The 25513-nt window shown below is 42.7% G+C and overlaps 1 protein-coding gene across 1 annotated transcript in view; it reads left to right on the plus strand.

Moving 5' to 3' along the window:
- Positions 1-9414: 9414 nt before the first annotated feature.
- NEDD4 (NEDD4 E3 ubiquitin protein ligase) overlaps positions 9415-25513 on the plus strand; it is a 128414-nt gene continuing 112315 nt past the window's right edge. The window contains exon 1 of the mRNA XM_073303793.1: positions 9415-9571. Coding sequence (XP_073159894.1) covers positions 9527-9571 — 45 coding nt within the window. The 5' untranslated portion in view covers positions 9415-9526. The remainder of the gene's footprint in view (positions 9572-25513) is intronic.

Genomic DNA, 25513 nt, shown 5'->3' on the forward strand with positions numbered 1-25513 from the left:
GGAAATAAGATACATTTTGAAACACTTTGTTTGAAAAGCTGTGTGCATGCAGTTGAATTATGTATAACTGTGTTTATGAACAAAAAGTTGACAGGACTTGTTTAGATTTCTACAGCATGGGGAATGCAAATTAGGAACAGGTGCTTGAAAGAGCAGAACATTCTTTACTGCTGGATACAAAGACCCTTGATTTACAAAAGTATTGGAGATGAGCTGGCAAAGAGAGACTCAGAAGGGGCTCAGTCTATAAATAAACTTTTGAATAAAAGTTTGGAGCGGTGCACGCAAATAAACTTTTGAAATCAGCAAAACCACTTGCAAGGGTGAGCCTTGACTGTGGCTGCCTCTGAGAGCCCAAAATCCTAATCCTAGATACATGAACAGAGAATCAGTGAGAGTAGCCACCACTGGATATTATTTCAGTGGTGGCACATCCAGAAGGTGCCGCTTTGAATTTTTAATTATACTGTTTATAACATTACTGACTCAAAAGGTAGCTATAAATGCAGTGAAGTATTTTAATTTCTACTATTTTGTATTTCCCATATCTGACATAATACTTACAGAAAAGTTTTAATGTTTTAAAAATACTTTGTGCTATCTCCCATTATAAATGCTTAATAGACTCTAAACTATGAATGAATTAAACTTCCTTTGCCACTACTTTTAAATATATATATATATATATATATATATATATATATATATATATATATATATATATATATATATATATATATATATATATATATATATATATATTTAAGACAGGTGGAAGAGGGAGGCAAGCTGGTGTTATGATTTGGACACAGGATTCAGAGTCAGAAATCCTGGGTTAATATTCTTGCTCTTTCACTGTGAGTGTAGGGAGAGGAGGGGAGGGGAGGGGTGGGGTGGGGTGTGTGTGTGTGTGAGAGAGAGAGAGAGACATTGGGCAAATCCCTTTACCTCCCTTTGTCTCATTTTCTCTATCTGCAGAAAGGGAAAGTCATAACACTCAGCTACTGAAGCAAAAGATATCGTGAGTTTAATACATTTAATTTATTTGCAAATGGTAAAAATAAAGTAAAGATATGAAAAGAAAAAATGTTTAGAAAAATAAAAAACTAAAATATTTATAGCTAAAAAAATCTTGTTAACGTAACGTTTTGTAGGGTTTTTCGTAGGGTATGTCTGCACTGGCAGAGTTACAGCGCCGGCAGTTACAGCGCTGCTCAGAGAGTGCTGAAGGGAAACCCGCTGTTATGTATTCACACCGTCAGCTGCCTGCGCAATAGCGTGTTCACACTTGCGGCACTTGCAGTGGTATTTGGAGCGGTGCACTCTGGGCAGCTATCCCACAGAACATCTCTTCCTCTTCTGCCGCTAAGAGTTGTGGGAAGGCAGAGTGGGTTGCGGGGCATCCTGGGTCCTGTCCCAATGCCCCCTGATGCATTGCTTCGCATCCCAGCAATCCCTGTTCTTCCGTCCACATTTGTTGCCATCTTCCAATGGTTTGTGTACTACGCACTCTGCCTCTTCAGTCTGCAGGAATGGATCCCGAACTGTTGACCAGTACGCTGCTCGCTCTGACTAACACATCACGAGTGGCAGTGGAGTTATTCCTTAAACTAAAAAGGCAAGAGGAGTGCAACATTGGTCTCGCCACACGTAGTAGCTATAACACGAGATTGCTTGTGGCATTCACAGAGGTGCTGACCACAGTGGAATGCCGCTTTTGGGCTCAGGAAACAAGCACTGAGTGATGGGATCACATCGTCATGCACATCTGGGATGACGAGCAGTGGCTGCAGAACTTTCGGATGAGGAAAGCCACATTCATGGGACAGTGTGATGAGCTCACCCCAGCCATGCAGCGCAAGGACATGAGAATGAGAGCTGCCCTGCCGTTGGAGAAGCACGTGGCAATTGCACTGTGGAAGCTGGTTGCCACTGATTGGTCGCTAACCAGTACGGTGTGGGAAAGTTGACGCTGGACTCGTGTTGATGGATGTGTGCAGGGCCATTAATCGCATCCTGCTCCGAAAGACATGACGTGTGTGACATTGTGGATGGCTTTGCACAAATAGGTTTCCCTAACTGTGGAGGGGCCATAGATGGCACGCATATTCCAATTCTGGCACCAGACCACCTAGCCACTGAGTACATTAATCAGAAGGGGTATTTCTCAATGGTTTTCCAGGCACTTGTGGGTCACTGTGGGCATTTCACAGACATTAATGCAGGCTGGTCCGGAAAGGTGTAGGATGCATGCATCTTTCAGAATAGTGGCCTGTTCAGGAAGCTGCAAGCAGGGACTTTCTTCCTGGACCAGAAAATCACTGTAGGAGAAGTTGAAATGCCCATTGTGATCCTGGGAGACCCTGCCTACCCCTTAATGCTGTGGCTTGTGAAGCTATACATAGGGCAACTTGACGGCAGCAAGGAGCAGTTCAACAGCAGGCTGAGCAAGTGCAGAATGACTGTTGAGTGTGCTTTAGGCCGTTTAAAGGCCCACTGACGCTGCCTATATGGGAAGCTGGACCTGGCAGATTGCAATATTCCTATGCTTATAGCCGCATGCTCTACACTCCATAATATTTGTGAAGGGAAGGATGAAAGCTTCACTCAGGGCTGGACTGCTGAGGCTCAGTGTCTGGAGGCTGAATTGAACAGCCAGAGACCAGGGCTATTAGAGGGGCGCAGTGCACGGCCATAAGGATCAGGGATGCCTTGAGGCAGCAATTTTAAGCTGAAAGCCATTAATATTTGTTGCTATGCTCGGGAGTGCAGTGCTTGTAACGTTAGGAGGTGATTGTGATTGGTGCAGATGATGCAATCTGAAGGTTTAAGATAATTGTCTCTTGTTTTACAGGGCTCTGTTTGCTTCCAATTAATAGAATAAAGATTGTTTTCAAACCAACATAATTATTTTATTAAAAAACAACAACTGGAGGAGAGAGACAAACAAAAAAACTAGGACTGTCAAGCGATTAAAAAAATTAATTGTGATTAATCACGCTGTTAAACAATAATAGAATACCATTTATTTAAATATTTTGGATGTTTTCTACATTTTCTACAAAGTCAAACTTTAGAGCCTACAAGTCCAATCAGTCCTACTTCTTGTTCAGCCAATCGCTCAGAAAAACAGGTTTGTTTACATTCGCAGAAGATAATGCTGCCTGCTTCTTATTTACAATGTCACCTGAAAGTGAGAACAGGTGTTTGCATGGCGCTGTTGTAGCCAGCACCGCAAGGTATTTACATGCCAGATGCACTAAATGCTTGATGCTTCAACCACCTTGATGCTTCAACCACCATTCCAGGGCACATTTGTCCATGCTGATGACGGGTTCTGCTTGATAACAATCCAAAGCAGTGCAGACCGTCGCATGTTCATTTTCATAATCTAAATCAGATGCCACGTGCAGAAGGTTGATTTTCTTTTTTGGTGGTTTGGGTTATGTAGTTTCTACATCACAGTGTTGCTCGTTTAAGACTTCTGAAAGCATGTTCCACACCTCATCCCTCTCAGATTTTGGAAGGCACTTCAGATTCCTAAATCTTGGGTTCAGTGCCAGAACTATTGTGATAAATGAAGGCAGGGGAGATAGCTCCCTTTTATGGACCCAGCCAGCCTGTTAGCTATTAAATCCCCCTTAGTAGCTGTTCTCGACTTGCTTTACCTGTAAAGGGTTAAAAGTCTCACTGCTATGCATAGGTAAAAGGAAGTGAGTGGGCACCTGGCCGAAAGAGCCAATGGGAAGGCTAGAACTTTTTAAAATTGAAACAAGACTCCCCTTTTGTCTGTCGGTTGTGCTCGGGGAGAGGGAGCAGTTATGCTGTGAGAAGCTTGGGCCAGGTATGAAAAATCATCAGTATCATACCTAGAAACTACTCATCTAAAACCCCAGATATGTAAGTAGATCAGGAAATGTATAGAAAGACACGATTAGGTTTATCCCTTTTATTTCTTCATGGCTTGTGGACTCCTCTGTGCTAACCCCAGATGCTTTTGTTTTGCTTGTAACCTTTAAGCTGGACCTCAAGAGAGCTATTCTTGATACTTAATCCTTGTCATTGTTTTTTTTTTTTTAAATCTAGCAAAACGCCTAAGTTCCCAGATGTATTTTCTTCTTTTTTTTATTAAAAAAATTTACTTTACTTTTAAGAACAGAATTGGATTTTTGTGTCTTAAGAGGTTTGTGCACATGTTGTTTAATTAGCTGGTGGCAACAGCTGCTTTCCTTTTTTTTTTCGCGCAGCTCTTCCCCGGGGAGGGGGTGAAGGAGGGACCTTGAGGGTACCTCACAGGAAGGAATTCCCAAGTGAGACTTCCTGGTCTCTCAAAGGATTTCTGCATTGGGTGGTGGCAGCATCTACCAATCCAAGGTCAGAAAAAAGCTGTAACCTTGGGAGTTTAATACGAACCTGGAGTGGCAAGTATTAATTTTTAGAGTCCTTGCGGGTTTTTTATTTTTTATTTTTTTTTATTAATTTTTAGAGTCCTCACCTTCTGCATTCGAAGTGCCAGAGTGGGGAATCAGCCTTGATAGCTATCTTTAGAAATTTCACATTGGTATCTTCTTTGCATTTTGTCAGATTTGCAGTGAAAGTGTTCTTAAAACGAATAACATGTGCTGGGTCATCATCTGAGACTGCTATAACATGAAATATATGGCTGAATGAGGGTAAAACAGAGCAGGAGACATACAATTCTCCCACAAGGAGTTCAGTCACAAATTTAATTAACCCATTATTTTTTTAATAAGCGTCTTCAGCATGGAAGCATGCCCTCTGGAATGATGGCCGAAGCATGAAGAGACATATGACTGATTAGCGCATCTGGAACGTACATATCTTGCAACGCCAGCTACAAGAGTGCTATGCAAACACCTGTTCTCACTTTCAGGTGACATTGTAAATAAGCGGGCAGCATTACTTCCTGCAAATGTAAACACACTTGCTTCTCTTAGCAATTGGCTGAACAAGAAGTAGAACGGAGTGGACTTATAGGCTCTAAAGTTTGACATTGTTTTGTTTTTTAGTGCAGTTATGTAACAAAAAAATCTACATTTGTAAGTTGCACTTTCATGATAAAGACAGGTTTCTAAGGTGCCACAAGTACTCCTTTTCTTTTCATGATAAAGAGATTGCACGACAGTACTCGTATGAGGTGAACTGAAAAATACTATTTCTTTTATCATTTTTACAGTGCAAATGTTTGTAATTAAAAATAATATAAAGCGAGCACTGTACACTTTGTATTCCCTGATGCAACTGAAATCAATATATTGGAAAAGGTAGAAAAACATCCAAAAATATTTGGTAAATTTCAATTGGTATTCTATTGTTATAAGTGCGATTAATCGCGATTAATTTTTTTGAGCTAATCGCATGAGTTAACTGCGATTAATTGACAGCCCTAATTGATATGTATGTACGTCGGTATTTCAAACTTGTGCTATGCTTCTGGGTGACACCCCCAGACAGTTTGGCATCAGCACTACCTAGCCTACTTGATGGCCCATTAAGAACGGTCAGCTATACAAGTGACCCATTGAGAGAAGGTAAGGGATACACCTTAGGACTCAACAACTCATGCAGAGGCATGCCTACAGACAGAAAAGGCTTCCAAGCCATGTGCTGGGCAGTTTGTGTTTGAAACAAAGGAAGCACAAGCCGCATGGCAAAAGACTATAAAAGGGCAGCTGCATCTTTTCTTTTTTGTCTTCAATCCTGCTTCTTACCTCTGGAGGAACTTTGCTACAAACTGAGGCTCTGAACAAAGGACTGAATGACCTATCCAAGCTGTGGATGTATTCCAGAGGGATTTTCAAGCCAGAAAACTCACCAGTACTGCTAGAAACCTGATATATGGACTTTGAAGTCTTTGTATGTGAGGCCTGGTCTACACAGAAGGGAGGAAGGGGGGGATCGATCTAAGTTACGCAACTTCAGCTTCGTGAATAAACTAGCTGAAGTCGACATACTTAGGATCTACTTACTACAGTGTCTTCACTGTGGTAAGTCAATGGCTGACACTCTCCTGTCAACTCCACCAGCGCCTCTCACCCTCGTGGAGTACCAGAGTTGATGGGAGAGTGCTCAGTGGTCGATTTATCGCATCTAGACTAGACGCGATAAATTGACACCACCCCCCCCAACCCCCACTGGATCAATCACTCCCCGTCGATCCAGCGGGTAATGTAGACAAGCCCTATAATAACTGTTTTACCATTTAGCATCTCTCTTCTTGTTCTTTCTTTTTTCTTTATAATAAACCTTTAGTTTTAGACACTAAAGAATTGGCTGGCAGTAGGATATTTAGGGTAAGATCCAAAACTATACTGACCTGGTAATGTGGCTGACCCTTTCGTGTCAGAAGAACATTTTGTATATGTGAGCAGAGGTTTTTTTTAAATAACTTCTCACTGTACTGGACCTAGGTGCTGATTGGGAGCGAGAGGACAGGAATGCAATAAAAGGGGGCTGTGTGATTTCTTTCCTTGCTTCTTGATAATCAGTGTGGGGGATCAGAAGCACAGTTTGTGACTGGTTGGGGAGTTTAACTTCAGTGTTACCCACCAGTCTTGGGAGTATCTGCTCTCCCTTTTGCAGCCTGCCCTGACCTTGGCATTTCCAGTGAGGGCTGCTCCAGGCACCCTGGGTCACATTGGAGTAGTCTTGGCAGGATCCACAGAACCAGATCATTTGGGTTTTGGATCAGAACCCCACGCTATTCCAAATTTGAAATTTTGATACAGAGAGTTAAAGTTAATCACGAGTGATCCACAATCAAAACTGAAAGCCCTGAGAGAGAGCCTGTGTCTTGAACATGAACAAAGAATGGCAGATCTTCGATTGCAGGAAAGATTAGCTGAAGAGAGAGCCAAGCAAGCTCATCAAAGACGGACGAACAGCTGGCTGCTATGCAAAAAGCTGCCCAGGAATGCAGAACGCAAAGACTGGAACCTGAAGCAGAAGTGGCCAGACTTACTGAAAATCCAGTTTATAATGATGTTGGTATGTTGTTTAATAATGATGTGGTAACTCTATTTATCAGGGTAATGTCATAACCCAGTCCCAGAAAAAATATAAATGTGAATCCTCTGTATTATCTGTAACTGACAGGGAGATCTGTGAAGGGGGGTGGGAGGGGTGTTTGACTCTAAGCAGTTCTATGTGTTTAACCAGGTATGCTATAACAAGGATGAGAGTGTCTCTAGCCTTGGGATGGTGGAAAATAGCTGTTTGCCCCATCAAAAAAGCAGTTTATATGGTGAATGTCTGTCTAATATCTCAGAAGTGAATCTGGAATTAGAAGAAATGCAGAAAGAAGCTTAGGAAAACATTTCTTTAGAGCAAATTAATGTTGATCGTCAGTTTGAAGCCCTAACTGAGAAAAGAAAGGGTAGATTTTTGGTGGGTGATGGATTGCTGGCTGAAATCCAGCTGGAAATGGCCCAACTTGATTATCATACACATTGTAAGGAGAGTGATCACTTTAGATAAGCTATTACCAGCAGGAGAGTGGAGTGGGGGGAGAGAAAACCTTTTGTAGTGGTAAACACCCATTTTTTCATGCTTTGTGTGTATAAAAAGATCTTCTATACTTTCCACAGTATGCATCCGATGAAGTGAGCTGTGGCTCACGAAAGCTTATGCTCAAATAAATTGGTTAGTCTCTAAGGTGCCACAAGTACTCCTTTTCTTTTTGCGAATACAGACTAACATGGCTGTTACTCTGAAACTGGTCATAGAAATGTTCAGGTCAAGATGATTATGCATGTGGATTTTAGAATACTTTGAAAAAACAGAAAGCTTTGGTCAACCTTACCTATGGATCTTCAAGGGCGATCCCATCATTTTGGTTTCAAATTTAAGTTACAAAATCTACTTTGGATCTTTGTGTCTCACGCTATTTATTTCCTCCTCTATTTCTCAAAACCCTTCTCTTAGTCTGTGGGAGGAGGAGGTAACTTCCTCCAGCACCTGTGCATCATTTGAAGATCACGGTACCTCCCCTATATTGCGGAGAGAGCTTCAGTGTGTACAGGTAATTTGTTTTGCCCTTTCCAGTGGTGAAAGTAAGCCGGTCCGCTCTGTTTCGGCGTACCGGCAAGAGCCAATACACAGCCGACCATACTGGAAGGGGGCAGCTTCCACAGGCGGGCAATTTAAAAGGGGCCTGTGCTCCCGGCAGCGGCCAGAGTTCCTAGCCCTTTAAATCGCTGCCAGAGCCCCGCTGCCAGGGCCCTGGGGTAGCAGAGGCAGCCTGGAGCCCTGCGGGCTCCCGCAGTGATTTAAAGGGCCAGGGGATTTAAAGGCTCTGCTCCTTCTGCCTGAGACCCTGCACTCCTCCCAGGACCCCGGCCCTGTGTACCAGTAAGTCCCTTAAGTTACTTTCACTCCTGGCCCTTTCCCATATCAATGTTAACAACTCTTGCAAGTTATTCATAAGTCTGGTGATTTGGGGTTTGTTTGCTTTTTGTAAAGTCCCCAATTGCTGGAATCATTTTGTTACCTGAGGACCATCCTCACCATCTATTAATCTCTCCCCCCAAAAGTAAGTGTCGAGCCTTGTGGCTGTAGAGAAAAAACTTGACAATGTGACTCGAAAAGTCACCAACTGCAGAGGATGTATAAGACGAAGGCCACACCTATTAATTAGTAAAACTCATGCTTGTTAAACCAATCTCACAATTTTTAGGGCAAATCTGATGACTTTTGAATCCTTCAGGCTGGCACTGTACCTGGAAGGGCTAAAGCACCGGGGAGTCCCAGCCCCCATCAAAGGCACTTCCCTGCCTGCTTGGCACAATGCCTGTAGCCTGGCTCAGGGGGCCACCGCGGCGGGAACCTCCACGCGCTACCCAGAGCACAGCAGGGAGACGCTGCACCCTGTGACCTGTTGAGGGCGCAGCTCAGCATTTAAACGGGCTTTAGGTTACTAAGTTAATCAGGAGGGGTATCTGACACCTGGATCGGAGGCAAGACTGGGTTCTGAGCCAATCAGAAGCAGTATCTATCTCTAAGGCCGGAGGGAAGGGGAGGCTCTCAGCCAATCAGAAGGTATATCTATCTCCAGAAGCGGACACAAGGCGGGGATCTTAACCAATCAGAAGGAGTATCTGTCTCCAAGTGGGGCGGGAAGGCTGGACTCTTAGCCAATCAGAAGGAGTATCTGTCTCCTAGAGCGCAAAGAAGCCGAAGCTCTGAGCCAATCAGAAGGTGTATCTGTCTCCAGGAGCGGAGGAAAGGCGGGGCTGTCAGCCAATCAGAAGGAGTATCTCTCTCCAGGGGCGAAGAGAAGACCCGACTCTTAACCAATCAGAAGGGGGGATCTGTCTCCGGGGCGGAGGACCTGATTGGGATCGGGGGAGCGCGCACGCGCCATCTGTTGGCTGTAGCCGCGCGCGCTGTGGGCTGGGGCGGGGCTTGGCCGGGGCGGGGTAGAGTGTAAACACGAGTAGGCAGTCGTTGGGAGGAAGGTGCGTCTGTGGTGTAGCCGTTGGTCTAGGATACCGCTGCCTGGCTGGCCATGGCGGCCTCTCCCGTGGAGGTGGTCGGGCTGCCGAGCGAGGAGGTGAGGTTCGTTGCGCGGCCCTAGGTTCCCAGTTTTCCGGAAGGGAGGCGGGCGGCAGCTGCTTTTCGCTCTCTCCATCCGCTCCCCTCCGCGGTGCCGGACCCTCCCCCTGACAGGCCTCTTCTGTTGGCATGAGGGCCTGTGACTGTGAGTCCCTGTCGTGGGGGGCCGGGGGGCCCTCCCCTGCCTGTGCCGGCCTCAGAGTGGTGCCGGGCGGTGTAGGCAGGGGAGGAGCCCAGGCTGTGGCTGTCGTGGGCAGTGGGCTGGGGCTGGCAAAAACCTACCTGTTAGGGGCTGGGATGTGACCCATCCAGCGGCTGTCTGTTTCCCTCTCTGAAGGTGGCAGCAGGGCTCCCAGTGTCCTGCCCAGAGGGCGCTGGCTGCTGGGTAGTCCTGTCATCCGGCGATGGCCCCTCGGGCGAGGTGCTTGGGTTGGTAACCTGGTAACTTCCTCGTCTAGTGGTAACAGAATTTACTGTTGGTAGACGCTCCAGTGATTATCTGGATAAGAGAAGTTAACTGTATGCTATGAATGGTTTCTGGATTGCCTGCCTCTTTGAACAAAATCTGAAACTTTTCTGTACGATACTTCCTAAATCTACCAAAGTCAATATTCCAATAATCTGAACTAATACTTGTTTGTAAACAATGCATAGGGAGGATAAGGGAGACTAGATGATCCACTTTTTCTAACCACACTAAGAAACTTTAGGTATGGGCTGTGCACTTTTTGGGGGGGGGGGTAGTGTAATTAAAATTTTAACTCTTGGGTAACAGTGATTTTATAAACTTATGTTGTGAGTTTGCCACCTGAAGGAGGTAATGAAGGGTGTAATATATGTAGGTGGTTTAAATTGCACAAATGTATGCAGGATGTAGATATTGGCCATCTGGGAGGAATAAAGTAGCAAATAGTTCATGACTCTTTATTAGTGAACTTTGTTTCAGTTGAAGGTACAATCCTTGAAGTTTTCCAGTTGTGGATAAACTTAGGGGTACCACTCTTGTATACTATCTGTAATACACCTGTGAAATATGAGTAGGAACAACTTTCTTGAGGGACTGCTGGTGGCATACACTCTTGCCAAGATAAATAAACTCAACTTTTTTTTTCCAGGTGTGTAGTGATTAAAAGTTGTTTCCATTGGAGAGCACTTTGGTGTCCTGTGTGAAATGCCTGGAGTGTTATCTTTGAACCAGCAGGGTGTATTTTACCAAAGCTGGCTTTGATCATCTCTTGTGTATCAGAACATATACATGCTTTGTGGAAATGGTTACCTTGCAACCTTTGCCACTATTTGAATGGTTCACAAACATTAATTTGTTTTTACAAAACCCCTCTGAGGTAAGGGAGTGGTAGTATCCACATTTTTACAGGTGGGGAACTAAGGCACTGAGATTAAGGTCAGAGGTATGGACTAACTTTTTTTTTTTTTGAATACTCAATTGGAGTCAAAGAGCCTGATTTTTTTTTTTTTGAGTACTTGGCATTATATAGCATGTATATGTTAAAATACAGCTGCCATTGACTTGAGTTCTGGCTATGAGTTCTCAGCACTTCTGCAGATTGGATCCATGGTCTCAAATTGAATATACAGAAAATGAGGCACACATCCTTAGTGACCACCAGTAAAAAGGTTGGTTTAAATAATTTCCTTACATCACACACAAACTTTATGGTAGAAGTAGGGGTAGAATCCAGTTCTCTAGGGCATGTTTCAACTGCCTTAACCAGGAGACAGTCCTTTCTCTTCCTGTCATCTCTTGCCTTTTTCACTACACACCGTCCAGTTTCTGCAGCAAATGATGAAGGGGCCCAACAGACAATAGCCTCCTTTACTACACAGCCCTGATTTGCCTCAGCAGCTAGTCTGTCTTCGTGCATTGAATGAGACAGGGGTCTTATGGAAAAAGTAGTATGTGATCATGTAATCAAAGAATGTATCATGACGTATACACACAAGGGGGCTGAATTAAAGTTACACAAACCATCTTAATTTTGGCATTTCCTAACTTTTGAATGTTTGACTTTTGTAATCTTAGTGTTTTAATGTTTTTTCATGAGTAATCTTAGATATACTCATGAAATATAGATTCTCAGATCTCTCTATCCATTTCTTGCCCTCATCTACTTAGTATTACACTAGTCACTGAACACAAAACAGACAAGTGTGCAGATAATTCTTTTGCAAACGCTACTGTCTCAATAAAGTTTTAAAAAATTATGTTGACAAATCTCCTCTTACTCCAGTTGTTAACCCTGACCCACAGGTACTGGCTTCTAATTTTCCCCAGAGGTGTTGAATCCCCACTCAGCCCCAGACCCCACCCCATCTGCATCTCTTCTCCCAAACCCCCACCCCGTCCCTGAACTTCCCAGCCCTGCTCCACCCCAGATCCCTTCCCCCAAGTGCGCCCCGTCCCTGCTTCTCCCCCTGCCGCCCAGCGCCTCCTGCACTCCTCTGAACAGCTGTGCTGTGGCATGCAGGGTGCGCCAGGAGGGAGGGGGAGGAGTTAATTTGTGGTGGCCGCAGGCAGGTGGGAGTGGGTGGGTGCTTGGCTGCTGTTGGGTGCTAAGCACCCGCTAATTTTTTTTTCTGTGAGTGCTCCACAGAGTCTGCGTTTATGCCTTGAGCTAAAGAAAGCAATGCTTTAAAGTGCATTTTCCACCTCCAGGTGGAACTTTCTTTTACAGTGCTCTTTTCCTGAGGCTGTTTTTGAAAATCACTCAGAAGCTTCAGCTAGTGCTGAAAGAGGAGTCCGACCTGTCTTTATGAAATGGGTAGCTGTGTGCACACTAAATGTGTGCTCTAAAATTATTGTCTGCTTGGTTAAAGGTTGCAAATCCAGGTGATAGTTCGGAACAGTAAATTTGTGTACAGACTAAATTATGACTGCCTCTGTACCAGGGTAGTGGTGATCCTGCTGATGTTTCTTAAATGTGCTTGCGTTAGTACTGGTGCAGTTCTTGGTGAAAAGTCCTTGGCTGTGGGATTTAATTCCTTCAGGTGGCACACAAAATCTCAGCCTTACTGACTTGTAGTCTTGCATTTTTCTCTTACTTTCATTGGTCAAGCATTTGCTATCACTGGGACACTTTAATCTGTTGAAGGAGTACAAGGGAAGACATTTCTTCTGTCTGCTTTGGGTGGTTGAATCTGCCTCAGTATGGAACAGCTTCCGTATGAGGAGAGATTAATAAGACTGGGACTTTTCAGCTTGGAAAAGAAACAGCTGAGGGGAGATATGATTGAGGTCTATAAAATCATGACTGGTGTCAAAAGTAGGTAAGGAAGTGTTTACTCCTTCCCATAACACAAGAACTAGGGGTCACAAAATGAAATTAATAGGCAGCAGGTTTAAAACAAACAAAAGGAAGTATTTCTTCACGCAACGCACAGTCAACCTGTGGAACTCCTTGCCAGAGGATGTTGTGAAGGCAAGACCATGACAGGGTTAAAAAAAAAAAAACTCAATAAATTCTTGGAGGATAGGGCCATCAATGGCTGGGCAGGAATGGTGTCCCTAGTTTCTGTTAGCCAGGAGCTGGGAATGAGTGACACGGGATGGATCACTTGATGATTACCTGTTCTGTTCATTCCCTCTGGGGCACCTGACATTGGCCGCTGTCGGAAGACAGGATTCTGGGCTAGATGGACCTTTGGCCCTACTGGGTCAGACCATTCTTATGTAATGGGTGCAGCCTATTTTAAAAGCAATCTACTAAAATTGAAGGGGAAAGGTATCAACCGGTGTTAACTTCTAGTTCCTAAATTAGACATTACAAGAGCAATCTCAGTTGTGTATGCTGAAAAAAGGAAGTGTTATTCCTTACAAGTTGGATATAGACCAATATTGTCATACTACAGATGTAGGGCTCGCAAAGAAGCCTGCCCAGAATATGACAAAATATGTATTCAACCAAAATGCCTCCCTTCTCTCCTACTGGAAGACGTTGAAAATGGATCTATAGCTACACAATGAAATTGTTTCCAGATGAATAATGACTTCATAGCCTATTTAGTTAAAGAAGCATATCAAAATTCTTTCCTATGTACTCTGCCTGGAGAGAACCCTTCTGATCACTTGTTGAATTAAGGACACTTTTTTTTTTTTGGCTTGTAAATTGCAGAGTATTTCAAAATTTCCAAAACAGAACTCTTGTGGTGCCAAGGTAGCAGATGTTTTGAATTCTTCATGTTGCATTTCAGGGATCAGTTTAGTAATAGAACACTATGGTACATTTCCTGCTTCCATGCACTTCATATTTCAATCTTGCATCCACTTTTCAGAGGACTTCCATTACACAAAAGCTCATCTTTTCTGAAAATCACAAAAGACTTTTTATGAACATCTGGCATTTCATGAATTCCAAAAAGTATTCTCATCTAAATTTCTCATTCCTTAGCATGTACTTCTTGGCAATGTAGCTTCTTATGTTGGCCAGGGCCATCAGGCTAAAAGGTTTTTACTACCCAAAAACCAATAGAGAATTTAAAAAGCAAAAAAAAAAAGGAAAAAATTAATCTCCCAATCCATTACTTATCTGTCTGAAACCAAGTAGACCTCCCCTCTTTCTTTCTATCTAGCAGAAGAACTTTCTTCTGCTCAACCTCTTCTCTACCTAATTCTGAGGCCGGTCACTACTTCCTCTACTACTCAGCCCATGTGGCAGGGCAAGAAGTCTGGGAACCAGTGGAGAGGAGGGGAGACAGATCTGACGAGGAGCCAAGGTGCAGGGGAAGAACTGAGACTAGCTGGGCAAGCAGACTGGGTCAAGGAGCTAGGGAAAATGAGGATAATGAGGATGGTTGAAAGCCCTGGGAAGGGAGGCTGGAACTGGGAATTGGTGGACTGAGAACAAAACCAGTGGGGCCTAGGAATACATAGGCAAGGAGATGGGGAGAAGGAGTAGGGCAGAACTGGGAAGGGGGAGACTTGGATGGAGGAGTCTGGAGGGGTAAGACTAAGACTTGCTGGGGAAGGAATCTAGGATCCGAAGTCTGAGGAGTGGAGGCTGGAACTGGGACAAGGAGCCAGTGGTGGGACAGACAGCTTGGAGGGGACAAGGCAGAAGAGGTCAAGCTTGCAGGAATGGACAGAAGAGTTTCTGCCCACTAAAGCATATACCCCTTCTGAGCCTAGGATGGATCTCAAGATTTCCTGAGGCTCACCATTCCTCTGCTGTCAGCAAATATCTGTGAAACTCATGAAGTGTGCATCCCATCTCCCTGTAGCGCAAGTCCACATAAAAGTTAGCTCACCTATTACTGCTGTCACTTACACCATTGGATGAGGTCTGAGACATGGATCAAAGATTCCAGCTTTGTTGAAATCCAGTGTGGTGTCAGTATGACACTACATGATGGAATTTGTTTTTCCCAGGTTTTTAAAAACCTGGGAAATTACACATACCACTGCCCAACCTTAAGTTGGTCCCTTTGTGCATATGTATTATGATAAAGTCTAATTAATGATCACATACTATTTTTTTTCCCCACAACACCCAGGCCTCATTCAGCACACAGCATAGACAATGCTCATTTAATGAGCAATTATTCAATACTTTTCTACTCATTGTTTAATGTTTGGCCCATTTCTTATTTACTTAGTGCTATCCAAACCCTGCTGTGAAGACAGAATTATTAATTTCCGTATGGGCAGTTCTTTGGTGCTCGCCACTACAGGATCTGAATGCTGCTCAAATATTAATTATTTTCAAAATACGCCTGGAAATGAGTGGATATTTGATCACACTTTACTGATTAAATTCAGAAGTATCCACTAATTTGGGGTGCCCAATTTGAGACCTGATTTTTGAGTACTTAGCATTATATAGAACTTGATAGGTTCAAATGACAGCTCCCACTGACTTCAGTTGCAAGTGCTCAGCACTTCTGTAAATCAGACCTTAGTGTCAAGTTAGGCACCAAAAAATTGAGGGACATGCAGTTAGTCACCACCTGTGAAAAACTTGGTTAATGTGACTTGTATAACATCGTAACAGAATTCGGCGGCAGAGGCAGGCTTGGAATCCAGTTTTTCATGATGGCATTCAACTTCCTTAACAATGAGACCATCCTTTCTCGTCCTTCAATTCCTTACTTCATTCACTATACAGCTTCCAACTTCTGCAGCAAATTACCCATGGGTCCTACAGTCGCCTTCACTACATAACATTGATTCATCCCCAGAGCAGCACTAACTTGTGCACTGAATGAGGCTGGGATCCTGTGGAGAAAAATGTGGTCATGTAATTAAAGACTACATCATAATGCATATGCACAATGATGTCAAATTAAGGTTGCACAGGCAACCTTAATTCTGGCATTGCCTAGGTTTTGAGTCTTTGACTTAATAACTTTAACGTTTTAATGTAGTTTTGAGTGTACTGCACCTATTGATAAATCAGGAAATAGTAATTGCTATAGATGATATTGAATTGGAATTACATTATAATCCACTCATTTTTTCACCTACTGAGAACTTTCTGAAAACTTTTTGGTCTGAAACTCTCCTTGCTTAATCTCAACCTCGAGATAACCTTTGTGTTAAGTTTTAAGAAAAGAAGGACTTTTGAACGATGTGAGTTACTGTAGAATGGGACAAAGTGTACTTGGTAGTCAGATGCTTATTCTCGTGTGACTTTTTTTTCCAGTTTTGCAGCTGCCCTACTATAACCCATCTGTGGTTATAACTGAGGGAATAATTGGTGTTCGGGTTTTTTTTCCAGTTTGCAAGCTGGACTGAAAAAAAAAATAGTTTGGGTTGAACAAAAACTCTTCTCCCTCCCACGTTTTTTTCACAAATTAAGAAACCTGAAAACTTCATTTTGGAAACACTGCTGTATGGTGTTTCTTCCATTTGGACCAGCAGCTGGTGAGTGAAATTGACATTCTTGTCCATTTCAGAACGGACAATGTCAACTTCACTCTGCAGCTGCTGAGGTCCCCGGGCCTGTCACAGACTGAGGACTTGGGGTTTCCAGGTACTATGGGTCTGGGATGGACCCTGGGAGCCCTGGCTGCTGGTGAGTTAAAGTGACATTTGGACAAAACATTTCAGACTTGGTGAATCATTACTGGAAATTTCAGATGAGCTCTAGTTGTGGCAAAACGTATCAAGCCAAACAAGCAGCAGTGAAGTGGGGAGCTCTCATCTCTCTAGCACAGGGGTGGGCAAAGTACAGCCCACTGGCCAGATCCGTCCTGCCAGCCGTTTTAAGCCAGCCCTCAAGCTCCCGCTGGTGAGCGGGGTCTCGGGCTTTCCCCACTCCAGCTGGTGCGCAGGGTCGGGGTCTGCTCCACACTGCTTCTGGAAGTAGTGGCATGGCCCCCCTCTGGCGCTCCAGCCGGGCAGTAGGGTCGGGGGCTGCACCACAGTGCTTCCGGAAGCAATGGCATGGCCCTGTTCAGGCTCCTATGTGGAGGGGCAGCCAGGGGGCTCTGCTCTGCACACTGCCCCCGCCCCAAGCGCCGCCCCTGCAGGTCCCATTGGCCAGGAACAGCGGCCAATTGGAGCTGCAGGGGTGGTGCCTGCAGATGGGGTGGCGTAGGAGCCGCAGTGGGGACATGGCCGCTGCTTCCGGAAGCCCCTTAAGTTAAGCACCACCTGGAGCCTACACCCCTGAGCCTCTACCTGTGCCTCCTCTTGAACCCCTTGATCGTACCCTGGAGCACCTTCCTGCACCCCAAACCCCTCATCCCCAACCTCACCCCAGAGCCTGCACCCCAAGCTGGAGCCTGCACCCCTGCCCCAGCCCTGATCTTCTCCTGACCTTTGAACCCCCTTGGTCCCAGTCCAGAGCACCCTCCTGCACCCCAAACTCCTCATCCCCAGCCCCACCTCAGAGCCTGCACCCCCAGCTGGAGCCCTCACCCCCCAACCCCCAACTACCCTACCCTCCCGGACCCTGAACTCCTCATTTCTGTCCCCACCCTGGAGTCTGCACCCCCAACAGAGCCCGCACCCCCTCCCACACCCCAACCCCAATTTTATGAGCATTCGTGGCCTGCCATACAATTTCTATTTCCAGATATGTCCCTCGGGCCAAAAAGTTTGCTCACCTCGGCTCCAGCACCTTATTTACCTCACTCGGATCTGAACATCTGATTAATTGGGACCATTTGATTAAAATGCCTGGACAATCATTCTTTATAAATAATGCAAAAAGCTATAATTATGCAGCTAAGGATTAGAGTTAGGGGCAATTTCACTGCAGAACTAAGAGTAAAGAATTATAAGCATCAGTAGACCTTTAGTGAGACGATTCAGTCCATACCTGTTAGTGGCAAATATTACAAACTAAAAGAGGAGAATTTAATAAATGTAGGTAATGTTATAAAATAGTCTTTCTTCCTATGAAGGAAGATGAATTCATGAGTTACTGTTATTTTAATACAAACCAGTCAGTATTTCTTACTGATGAGATGCTTATTAATTACAAGCTTTTCTGAGCTTGGCTGAGATTGCCATTGAAGCTGACTGGGTAGGAGCTCTTCCTTGTAAAAACGAAATCCACATGGGCATTTTTTGTGGTAAGAAAACTTAAACATGGACATGACTCCTGTTTCACAAGAGAAACAGTCATATTTTAAAAAGAAGACTGTAATGGTTTGGTGGTGGTGTTCTGACACTAGAACTAAAACCTGAGTGTTTCTATTGACGTTGTTATTACAGCCTTGTTCAGTTAACTATCATTCAAGTCTCAAGTGAAGTTAAAAACTTCACAACAGTTGGAGGTGTTAAGTTCATGTGGTGAACATATCATTGGAACCTGAGATGAAAGCTTACAATATAGCTATGTAAAAATACTTTATGCAATAGCATGGAAGTAGATGCATAGGATTCCATGGCTTGCTATTCTAGTTCAGAATTAGTGACGACGGAGCCACAAATGGGTTATCAAACTGTTTTTTGAGTTACCTACAACAATTCATACTTGTAGCATTGAATTAAATATCTACATAGCATCATAGCTTGTTATAGGCCACCTTCTTAGCTATGATTATTTTAAAATAATTTGATTTATAGCCCTTACTCTGGACTACTGATTAAATGATGATGGGAGACATTGGGATCTTAAAAAACAATTTTTTTTAGTCCTATTTCAGAGGTAACACTGGAGAGAGAGAGAAAACATCAGGAACCGTGGGGCCTGCACTGATTAAGTGCAGAAATTTTCAATTTATACAAGGGAATACAAAGCTATGAGTCATCATCATTTCAAAGTGCAGCTGCATGCAAAAGTTAAGGAAATAAGGATCACTTTTGTGTAATCTTTGCCCTTTGGTACTAAGTCCGTTCACCGGGCACTGGAAGTTTTGGAAAAATGTTGGTCACTACGTTTTATTTTTGTTAAGGATCTTGTTTAATCTTCTATTGTTTAATGCAGGGGTGGCCAATCTGTGGCTCTGGAGCCACCTGCTGCTCTTCAGAGGTTAATATGTGGCTCCTTGCATAGGTGCCAACTCCAGGGCTGGAACTACAGTGCCCACTTTCCAATGTGCTACAGGGTTCTCACTGCTCAACCCCTGGCTCTGCCCCTGGCCTCACTCCACTCCTTCCCCCAAGAACTCCACTCCTTCCCCTGTGCCCTTCCTCCTCTTCCCCCTCCCCGAGCCTCCTATTCACCACAAAACAGCTGATCGCAGCGGGTGGGAGATGCAGGGATGGAGGGTTAGGTGCTGATCAGCAGTGCTGCTGGTGGATGGGAGACACTGAGGGCAGGGTAGAGCTGATGTGTTACTGAGGCTCTTTGGCAATGCACATTGGTAAATTCTGGCTCCTTCTCAGGCGCGGGTTGGCCACCCCTGGTTTAATGGCATAGTCTATCAAAACTTATTAAAGAAAGCTGACATTGTTACTGGCATGGCTCAAGACACACTGATGCCATTCCATTTGTAAGACTTTGCTATGTGGTGACTATCTTATGCCTATACGGCTTGTGCAGTTTTAGAGGGCCTTGGACCATATGCACATCTAGAATGGTACTTTGGCTGGCAGGTCAGATTTCCCATCTTTAGTCCTATCTGATTCTGGTAAGCTGTAGTCATGAGGCTTCCCAATTTTATCCTTTGGCTCTCTTGCTGGCATCGTGGCCCTTTCTAATGGGGAAGATGTGGATGATCTGTAGAGAAGGATTCCAAGAAGATGCAGAGTCTCTCAGATATATTAGCTGTGTATGCCCATGGGAGTAGACCTCCAGATATGGGGTGGCTGAGGTGGAGGGTACTGTCATAGGCATGTGATAAGGGACCTGAACTGGACCCTACAAAACTACTTTGCCCTGGCAAAAGTAATTCATGCTTAAGGTTGCTCAGACATAACAGTGGAATGCTCACCTTCAGGTGAAGCTTTCTTTGGCTTGATTACCTTTCTTCACCCTACCACTGCATTTATTGATTGTAATGGAAAAGTAGTATTACACTGTCAGATCTTGCAAGCTAAGCAGTTTATGCTTGATTAGGAGACCTTCAGGGAGCATTAGGTTAAATTAGTGAGTTGTTACCCTTTCCTGATAGTAATTACTAAAGCATTGGCTCAGTATGGTGTAAAGGGACATTTTTCTCTTGAAAATGTTGTCTTTCAGATGAGACTTAAATGCTCAAGATCACTAAGCTCGAGTTAAAGACCTTGAGTCTTTTACAAACATGTTTTTTGGGTTTTTTTTGTTTGTTTGAAAAAGCAGATGTGAACCCTGGCTTTCTGGTGAAATTCCAGCTAAGGTAACATTGTTGAATTGCATTTCATCAATTTCAGTCTGATGTAGTACTCAATTTCTGCCCTTTACTGTTAGCTGTTGATTTCTTTTTCACAGGTGGGTCAAATGATCTTGCTCCCTTACATGTCACGTGTGTGGAATGAGGTTTAAAATTATGATACTACACTAGAGCTGCTTGGCAACAATTTTCCACTGGTGTAGTGAAGGCTCCAGGTGGCCACTAATGTGTGTTGGTTTTTTTCTTTTTAACTACATTGTCTTAAACCCTGTTCAGAGCAAGACTGAATGACACTATGTTTAAACACATAAATGGCTGCAGTAATGATCCTACTGGTGGAAAAGTGTAAAAACAACAACAAAAACTTGTGTAAGGAGGGCTCAGTAGTCATTTCTTAAATGATGAAATGGGTTTAAAAATAATGCCATGTGTTCTAACGCTAGTTCAGCTGCACCCATTGCTGACACTTGTTATCAGGTACAGGTGGTCTGTCTGTGGAGCTAGGGAGTTGGTCAAATTATGTCTTGGGTCACCAGTACATCTGCTTTTAGCATTCGGTGATCTCAGCATTTTTATAGAAGTTGGCTTGTGCCCATTGCCTTTTGCTGCTTTCTGATGTATAAATATCTAAATTCTTATTTTCTTTTAAAGTTTGGACAAATCTAGAATGTTAAGTATAGTTGTTCTTGATTTTGCTGAAGACTACTTGAGGGGAGAATTTCTGAACCTGTATTATTGAGCTTCACCTTAACTGAGTTGCTAATTCTAACAGTTTCTCTTGAACAGTCACTCATTTCAGATGCATATTGTTGAACACTTGAATAAAAATTCCTCCTCCATTCGGTTGCTCAGCTTCCAGCATCAAATTTTGTAATACCATTACTTCACTAATTTTCTAGTCACTGAGTGCACTGAGATAGAGAAGAGCTTCATTCAAATACTTAGACAAAACTCAATAATGCTTTTGGAAGGAAGGTTGAGGGAGACTTCCAGGTGTTTATAGATAATACAGAAGCAAATAAGATGTGTACCCAATCTCATTGATCTATGTCACCTTTAACTCCAGGGATGTTTCTGTGTGTATAGAAGATTCAGAACTCTGCTTCCTGATTCTCTCATTTCCAGTAATCATCTAGTTGCTACGAATACATTTCCTCTGGCTGCTGATGGGAAACAAAGTTGAAACATTTGCTAACTGTTCTTAGGCTTGGAAATTTCTATGGAGTGATGGCACTTATTAATCTGTGATTTCTGTGTTCATTTTCAAAATGCAAGCTCCTTACAGATTAAGTGTTGGATAGATTAAGAGTGGTAGAATGCTGGTTTGGGAAGCATGCTGGAAAAGGCACTCCATAAATTAATATTGTAAAAAGGTTTTTATGCTAGCAATAAATGAGTGTAACTCATGCCATACTGTGATCTTAGACTTGGTGCATTTCTGTCATGCCATTTCATAATGGTGTTTAGCGATTCATAGAGACAAGATAGATGAGGTAATACCTTTTTATTGGAACAACTTCTGTTGGTGAAAGAGACATTTTCGCACTTACACAGTGTCTATAGTGTAATGGTCTTCTTCTTTTTTTTTTTTTTTAAAGTGGCACAGAGTCTGAGCCCAGGTCAGCTGACTTGGGATTGTGGGACCATAAAATTGCCGTATAGATGTTTGAGCTGAAGCGTCCCTGAGACACTCCCTGCCAGGGAAAGGTACTCTGTATCACCGCTAAACACAAGGTGGAAGAGATTGTTTAACATAAGTAGTTCACCTTGAATGGTCTCTTACAATACGTATTAAAATCTCTACAGTCATAGGACAAAAAGGGGGTTAGTGGGTTTGCAGATTGTTGTAATAAGTCATAAATCCAGTGTCCTAAATCCATGAATTTTAGTGTCTTGCAAAGTTATGACTTCATGAAATTAGGCAAATTGTCTCTCTCCTTTAGAGATCACCGCATCTACTTACCCAAAACATAGCTTGTGTAAAGCCAGCTCTTGAATTCTTAGTTCATTCTCTTCTTCTTGTCATCTTTTTCTGCAGCTCTTTGACTATCCTTATGTACTGCAGTACACAGAACACTTCTCAAGTCTAGATTCTGTTCTCTTCCCCTCACCAGCACCCCAATTTCCATGATCATCTAACTCAGTTTATTCTGTTGTGCTCTCCATCAGACTTTAATGTGAACTTTTAAATTGTTAGTATGTTTTCTCACTTGAGCTTTCAGTACTCGCACATCAGAAAAATAGCAAAGTGGAATAACTTGGGTCTTGGCTGCTATGCTCTTAATTTATACTGTGTGCAGACTGAAGATCTTAATAATTCACATCATATTGACTTTAATATGTAGTCTGTCATGCTTTTGATTAATTACTGCGCTGTTTGATTTGCTGTAACATCCTTTATTTGAATACTGTTTTGAAACTGCATTTGTTGGCTAAGTTTAGTGGTGACTGTTTCTTGACCTATGCAAATAGGGGAAAATAAGAATGTGATTAGAACAAAAGAATAGCAGGATGTTTTCACCCCAAGCCATTGTTTCATTACCAGCTAAGATCAGTGCAAGACTTAGACATTTTAAATTTTGAAAAGGATGATGTAGAATAGCCAACATTAAACACTGATCTTCTTTAAAACTGCTTGAATAACTTATGCTAGATTTTAAATGTTTTCAAACCAAATTCCCTATTCTGCTCTAGATGGCTTATAATACCTTGTGTGAATTCCTTCGGTAGTAGGAGTATTGAGAAAGCAAAGCTGTAAAAAAGTTGCACTCTGAGTTAAAAGCATGATGCTAGATGAAATACCTGCTCTTTTTAGAGGCTCATCTAATATGTAACCCCTGGTACAGCCTTTTTCTTGAACGTATTCTATTCTGTACTTAAAACTTTTTAAAACCCATCTTTAATGTCAAACATTATACCCATTTTACTACTTAGACATGTCTAGAAAACAATGATGGTATATATGCTGTGACATTTAAATGCCTGTCAGGGTTTATAACTATCAATACACTGTAGTCATCACTACAAAGGTAGTAGTTACGGGTTCAGTTTCTCTCAGTAGCTATTGATGAAGAATGCACACTAATGTGGATAGCAAATTCCAACTCTGCTACAGAATACTGTTGAATCAAGATGGGCCAAAGAGCACTTACAGTGACATGGAGTCTTCATAGTCACTGGAATAGCTAATGGTATTTTTGTAGAGCAGTGGTTCTCAGCCTTTCTAGACTACCGAAGCCCTTTCAGAAATCTGATTTGTCTTGCATACCCCAAGTTTAACCTCACTTAAAAACTACTTGCCTACAAAATCAGACATAAAAATACAGAAGTGTCACAGCACATTATTACTGAAAAATTGCTTACTTTCTCATTTTGTCTGTATGAAATTTTAGTTTGTATTGACTTAGCCTGTTGTAAAACTAGGTAAATACCTGCATGAGTTGATGTACCTGCCGAGGTACACATACTCCTCATTGAGAACCCACTGTTCTACAGCTTTGCTAAGAGTAGACTTGACTTAACTTATTATTCACCAATTCCATTTTCTACTTGGGGGATTTAATACCTCTGACCCTTCCAGTGATTGTCCTCAAAATATATTCAGCTTGATAGTCAGCATATCTTGTGTGCCAGTTGCTGCCTGGATTTGAGGAGCATTCTCAAATATTATGTTCTGCATAGCAAATGCCTTCTGCTTAATTGAATGCTTAATTCGATAAATTCCTCTTGCTGCTTTAGTCAAAACAGTACAATAGCTCTCTAACAGATATCAGGAATAAATATGCTGTGACTGGTGCTGAAAGATGCGTTACTGTTTTTTTTTCCTCCCATGCTACTGCTCTCTGACTCTTTCTCTTCTGAAAGTTAATAGCTGAAAATAATCTTTATCTGTATTGCAAAATACTTCCGATACCTGCCAACACTAATTGCTGTCACTACAGGTACTGCAAGAATGTTCAGTGTCTGAAACGAGACCTGTATCAGCATTTGTTTTACGAGTTTAGACCTGGGTGCTACTAAACTTCCAACATGAAGCATGGCATCTTCATGACTATCATGTTTTGGTGGTGAGCCATTAACTCACATATTGTACAGCTTCTAATTGTTGAGTTAGTCACATGACCTGGTAAAATTTGAAAGTTGTGTTTACTTCTATCCACATATAAGCTATTCCCTTTACTAGTATAGCTGACTGTTTAGAATTGCCTTTGTTGACCAGTTAGAGGTCTCTAGCATCTGATCAACAAGCATCCCATACAATGTTCAGCTGTTTCATGGTATAAAGGTAGTCAGTATTCTGATAAGCTGAGCTAGTAGCTTCATCTGTAGTTAAGGTTGCCTAACGCTTCTTATCATAAGTTTTTCATTTGCTTATAATGCTGCCCAGCTTTAACTGTGTAGGCTGATATCTTCCATGTTTGCTGTCAGCCTCAGGATGAACTTGTTTTAGAAAGGTTTCAGAGCAGCAGCCGTGTTAGTCTGTATCTGTAAAAACAAAAGGAGTACTTGTGGCACCTTAGAGACTAACAAATTTATTAGAGCATAAGCTTTTGTGAGCTACAGCTCACTTCAGCTGTAGCTCACAAAAGCTTACGCTCTAATAAATTTGTTAGTCTCTAAGGTGCCACAAGTACTCCTTTTGTTTTAGAAAGCTTTAGTTAAAACAGCTCAGTAGTTTTGAAGTATGAAAAAAACCTGTCAGTACTTGATTTGTTAAAACCATTTTTAATGTGGGTTTTGCCAACAGACTGAAAGTAGTTGAGGTGTGGAATATTTATTTTAAGTTGGTAGAAGTATATTATAAGCATAATAGCAAAGTAAGCCTTCTCCAAATAGCATTCTATATTAGTCCTATTTTTTGTGTGTAGATCAGTTTATGCTGACTCTTAGATTTGCATGGTTTCTAAAGATAGGAAATTCAAATTTATTTTGTGAAGAGTGCCAAATTCCTTTCACACTCATGGTCTATGGATCTGTATATACACTTAGGTCCTAATACCAACCTCAGTGAAATCCAACCCATACAAATGAGAAATGGTGCTTTGCAGTGTCTGCCAACTCTCTGACAGAAGCTTGGAGCTTGCACAGCTCAGCACCAGTTCTTCTCTGCATTGCTAATGCATGATTCTGCAGTATTTGCACAACCTAAGGGAGTACTGCTACAGTTGGGATCACAATGAGGATGACGCAGAGATATTTCAGCACAGTAACTGGATGCTGA

Source organism: Lepidochelys kempii, chromosome 10 (genome assembly GCF_965140265.1).
Source record: "Lepidochelys kempii isolate rLepKem1 chromosome 10, rLepKem1.hap2, whole genome shotgun sequence".
NCBI lineage: Eukaryota > Metazoa > Chordata > Testudines > Cheloniidae > Lepidochelys > Lepidochelys kempii.